This window comes from Hydractinia symbiolongicarpus, chromosome 6 (genome assembly GCF_029227915.1).
Source record: "Hydractinia symbiolongicarpus strain clone_291-10 chromosome 6, HSymV2.1, whole genome shotgun sequence".
In the NCBI taxonomy this organism is placed as follows: domain Eukaryota; kingdom Metazoa; phylum Cnidaria; class Hydrozoa; order Anthoathecata; family Hydractiniidae; genus Hydractinia; species Hydractinia symbiolongicarpus.
In genome coordinates, this window is record NC_079880.1 from 14,925,494 (window position 1) to 14,930,770 (window position 5,277).

The 5,277-nt window shown below is 32.7% G+C and overlaps 1 protein-coding gene across 1 annotated transcript; it reads right to left on the minus strand.

Annotated features, from left to right (window-relative positions):
• Positions 1-1,347: 1,347 nt before the first annotated feature.
• Positions 1,348-2,707, minus strand: LOC130647265 (opine dehydrogenase-like). The gene has a single exon (XM_057453055.1). It carries the CDS (start codon positions 2,637-2,639, stop codon positions 1,545-1,547), a length of 1,095 nt encoding a protein of 364 aa, XP_057309038.1. The 5' UTR covers positions 2,640-2,707; the 3' UTR covers positions 1,348-1,544.
• Between the last annotated feature and the right edge of the window lie 2,570 nt (positions 2,708-5,277).

The following is a 5,277-nucleotide window of genomic DNA, read 5'->3' on the forward strand; positions in this document are numbered from 1 at the left end:
GGGTAGTGTTCTCCGAATTTAACCACATTCAGTTTTTAATGGATTCAAAATGTAGTATCTGTTTACATTGATGAAAACTAACAGATGACAAATTATTCACTTTGGAATAATTTATTTAATAAGGATTTGACAAGAGATTAATAACTTCAATCACGACCTTCTGATGTTAATGTTTTTAGAACACTGAGGGTACTTAGAACAAAGTCAAACTTTGTTGGGCGTTTGTATATTGTTTTAACACAATTTTCCCAAATTTTCCCAAATTTTTCCAACGATAGCGTGCAAGAAAGTTTTTCTTAAACGCCATCCCAATATTGAAAAAAAGAGGTAAGATGACATGACAGTACGGGATATTTTTATGTTTTTTTCTTGTTGTTTTTTTTGCCAAAGCATAACCTTTTCTCTCAAAAAGCAAGCAAATGAAATATTGTTGTAGGTTCTTATTTTCCGTAGAAAATACTTAGTACTCAACTTCCGCTTTTCTATTTTTTAAAACTTTTTAAAACTATGGTCAAATAGATAGTTAAACGTGTTTTTTTTAGTTACAAAATAAAGAAAGTCATTTGCAGTAAGGAAAAAAGAATTGTCACATTTGAGCAAAATGTATTCTACATGTTTTTAAGCATCAAAATTTTCTAAGAACACAGATGTAGAGGATTGCAGAATGTGGTTAAATTACTCTGAGACATCCAAGGAAATGCTTTGCCAAGTGTGAGTTTATGTCAACGAATCGCAACATAGAGAACTATATTGAGTTTCTAACCTTGACAGTTAAATTTTTTGTTTTTTGAAATTCAATAATAAAAGATTAGCATGTCATTCTCCGTTCATTCTGTGGTACATTAAATATTTCTGTATGGTAACATCTTTTTTTTTTCATCCTCGTTTAAGTTCTATCGAGTACTAAGTGATTTTTCTATATACTTTCAAGAAACGCGAGGCAAAACAATCGCGAATTATTTAATAAAGCTTTTGCTCATTTCGCTAATTGCCGAATTTTGGATTTTTCGCAAGAATTAACTTTCGCGAATTTATTTTCAAGAAAATATTTGCAATTACAAGTGAATTAAAAAAATGTTCACGAGTGACACAATATAAAACATTGTTTCGCTAAAGTTTCTACCTCTAAGTAGTTATTGGTGACAAATGTATTCTATACTTGCTAGGTTGCCCATTCCCTTTCGGCAAGTTTAAAACATCACATCCAGCATTTTTAAACAGAAGAAAGAGATTGCATATTTTCCCATATTTATTATGGCGTTACGCATGAAAAACTTGAACAATCAAATTTGTGTTCTTACTATTCTTATTGAAATTATTTACCGATACGCGAAGTTACAGCAATAATTAAATCTTTTAAATGTATTTGACTACAAACAAACAGAATTTAGTTATTAAAAGTTCATGGCTTATTTTTGTTTCTAAATATTCTATTTGTATACAGAAAAACGTCTAAACAGAAACTGGTTAAGTAAATAAACCAGCGACCAAAACATTTTTTTTATACTACAATCAGATAATTCTTTGATATCAATGTTGCATGTTTAGATTTCACTCAAATCTAATGGGAATTCGTCGAAATTTCTTGCTGGTTCAACCGACAAACCAGTTATGACGTGAGCGGCAGTAATGATCGCATCGGCAACAGGTGTCGGCACGTTGTTTTTTTTAGCCAAATAACGAACCATTGGTGCAAGAATGTAGTTGAGATCTTCAGTAATGAATCGGTTTTGCAGCGTTGGTGGAGCTTTGACAGTTTTGAAGAACTCAGCATTTGCAAGAAACTCGTCGAGCGTCGTGCTTTTTGTGTCGCCATACAGATTCTTCCACGTCGTTAGAATATCCAGCATATCGAACCCAAGTGCTGTTCCAACTGCAACACGTTCTTTGTCCAATGCATCAACAAATTTCATCACACTGTGAGAAGCAGCTTCTCTATAGAAGTAAAAATCTCCTTTCCTTGCTTCAACCCAACCAGAGTTGAGCAACAAGATGGGAGGGTGAATCATGAAATTCAGATTGCTCAGACCAGTTTGAATAACATTCTTTTGAGCAACTAATTTCAAGCTGAAAAGTGGTTTAATTAGCTCCATTGTCGCTTCCGTTCTGCAGCTTGGATACACGCCTGCATACATGACGTCTTTCACACCGCTGATAAAGACCTCGTTACCTTCCGTCTTACGGACGACATATGGAATCGAGCTGCCTTCTACCATGGTGAAGGGCAATTTTTTGCAGATATCCATTTTAGAATTTTTTTGAATGATCTTGACGAAATCCAAAAAAGCAAAGTTACCAGGCAAACTTACAAATGTGTGTTTCTCGGTGATGTAAGGGAATGCCATTTCGAAAATGGTGGCTTGGCCAAATGAAGGCATGATAAGCATTGCTACCTCGCAGAATTCAATTGCTTCTTTAATATCGGTGGTCGCCTTGTGAATCTTCGTTACGCCATGAATAACTGCTGTTCCGCCGTTGTGTTTCTCCAAAGCATTTATCACATGACCAGCATCTATAACAGGTTGGATAGCATCGCGAAATTTCTCAGATTCATACAAAATCACCTCGTGCCCCATCTGTGTCAATTCAACTGCTAAAGCATATCCTCCGTTTCCTGCACCGAGTACCGAAACCTTCATGGTGTCCGAATTTTTGTGTTATACAGATATAACTAAATAACAGGAGAAAATTATATCTTGAATTGAAAAAAAACAAGAATAAAACAGCCGAACGTAAAACTTTAGCATTTTAACGGATGCTGAATTTCTTTGCAGACCTGAATTTTTTACTATTTTTGCCAAAATCTTAAACCTTGGAGTTTTTGACCAAGATTTTCTGATTAGTGAACTAAAAATGAGAATCACTGAAAAAATTTAAAAGACCATAAACTAAAAAAAAAGGTCAGGTTAACATATCAGGTTAAGCGATAAAAAGCATGTAACAACACAGTAAATGATTAGAATGATATGTAAAACACCCCATGTAAGCAACAATACTGTGTATTACTAGAAAAAAAGGTATGCATCAAACTATATTCGTAAAATTTTAAATGATGTCAGTAGTAATCTTGTGTCACTTAAAGTTAACCACATGTCCAAACAAAACTGTCAAAATACGTCTTTTGAAAACTGCTCTTCATTTACACATAATACATTATATCGTAATAAATTAATTTTTAAACAACAAACCTGCCTGTGAATATCAAAACCTTGAAAATATACTAAGTGCGAAATCAACCTTTATTTCAGGGACAAAGACTTCGCTGGTGCGAACTGACAATTCTGATTTAAGGAGTTACACGTTCTTTTTATAAAGCCGTTTTTTGACCCGAGCCTAAATTTTTTTAACAAAATGCCTGAATATAAGTTGAAATTTTCTAAATTTTTTTTCTTAATCTTTATTTTCTTTGTTTTCTTTATAAATAGCTACAATATTTTATCGACAGCTGTAAATAACATTATAGTTATGTCTTTTTTGGTCATTTTTAAGATAACGCTTTGCTAGGATGTATTTTTAACTGGCACAAAAGAAATTTGTGTTGTGTTAAAGATTATGGTGATTTAGTAACTGTAAATATAGAGGCCACCAAAAATTGGATCTTAACACGCTGAGGCTGGGGATTTCCTTAATATTTTAATTTTTTTTTTGAGGCTTATTTTCTTATAAAAAAAACCCGTTTATTGCACGTGTGTCCGAAATACACTTTTGTAATTAAAAACCAACAGCTTCACAATGAAAGAATATAATACCGTTCTAATGAATAACGATTATGTCAATGGTAATTAAAAGTTACACGCTTTTTTTAAAGTCTTACAGGAGAGAGCTTATACCTTCAAAATTTAACTATTTAAAAGTTGGAAAGTATACCCTGCGCCATCTTTATATTTTGGCGCGAAATCTAGTAATAACAAACCTTCGCAAAACGTTTAAAAAAGATCTAGTAAGAAAAACAAATAATGTGTGTTTTTACATAAAAAGTTGAAGATACAACCTTGCATGAGGCTGGATGTTTTTATTTTAAACAGATTTTAGACTACCATATTCTTGTTCTTATTTCACAAAAAATGGGAAATATAATCTTTTTTTCTGCCACGCAAATGCAAAACAACGGAATTCGTGTCTAAACTAGTTATAAAAAACGCGAATTGCAAAACAAAATGGCGTACAACAATAAAATTAAACACTAGCGCATACAATATTTGACAAACAATCAGAAAACAACATACTAAAAAGACAGATGGACTTAAGTCCAAAAATTGTATCTTCTTTCAAAGCATTCCTACTCGCCTGATCAATCCATTTTACATTTATCTTCACCTAAACGTTCCAGTGTTCTATCGTTTCGCACGTTCAATCTTTATGTATATACGAAAGGAATTATGAAATAGAGCACGTCCTTGTACACAATATAAAATCTCCTTCGCGGATACTTTAGGATATAATAACACAATATGAACAAATTAATGTCCTGTGTAGGAGAGTTTAATCAATAACTTTTACTTTCACCAAGTGAATTATGGTTAAAGGTCATCAATTTTAATTACCTTGTGTCCAGTCCGAAAGTTAAAAGAACAAAACAAATTTGTATATAAAGGCGTTGTACGAGGTGTGCAACATATTTTTAGCCAATCAAATCCCTTGTAACATCTGTTCGCGCGCGACAGCTATCACGTGTAAAATATAACTTATAATTATAAATAAATTTATAATTCAATGTTTTTGCTCATTGTTCTTGTTATTGACAAAAAGTTCATGGATAAGTTTATTTTTAATTTGATAAAACAAATTGTATTTTTTTTAAGGAAGCTTCCAAAACCTTTTTAAAAAGTCACGTGTAGAAATATCATAGATCCCTTTAAAGTAATTAAATATTCATGTTCAAATGACAATTTCAACAACATTTATCATGCGATGTGAACCAGCTCTTAGGGTGAACACTAATAAAAATGAGAACAAAAGTAAGGATATTAAGGAGAAATAAGGAGACAAATTGACATTTTTTAAGGATATTTTGCTGCGAGCGAGAATAAAAAAATATAAAAATAAGGATAATTAAGGAGAAAACCAATTTTAGTTCTCTATCTTTACTATCCGCGATATTGTCCGCGAGAGCCGTGTCTCGTAACGGAACCACGAAATTTTTGAAATGCGCACCAATACCAAATGCAACATATTTCTGTCCACTTTGTTGCAACGGGTTAATTTAAAGGACGGGCGACCCCGTGGAATTTTTCACGGGTTAACGACTAGTCTTTATAATAATAGCCGTCGTCTGTC

Coding starts and splice junctions, on each gene's coding strand:
- LOC130647265 (XM_057453055.1), bottom strand. CDS start 2,639: ATGAAGGTTTCGGTACTCGGTGCAGGAAACGGAGGATATGCTTTAGCA.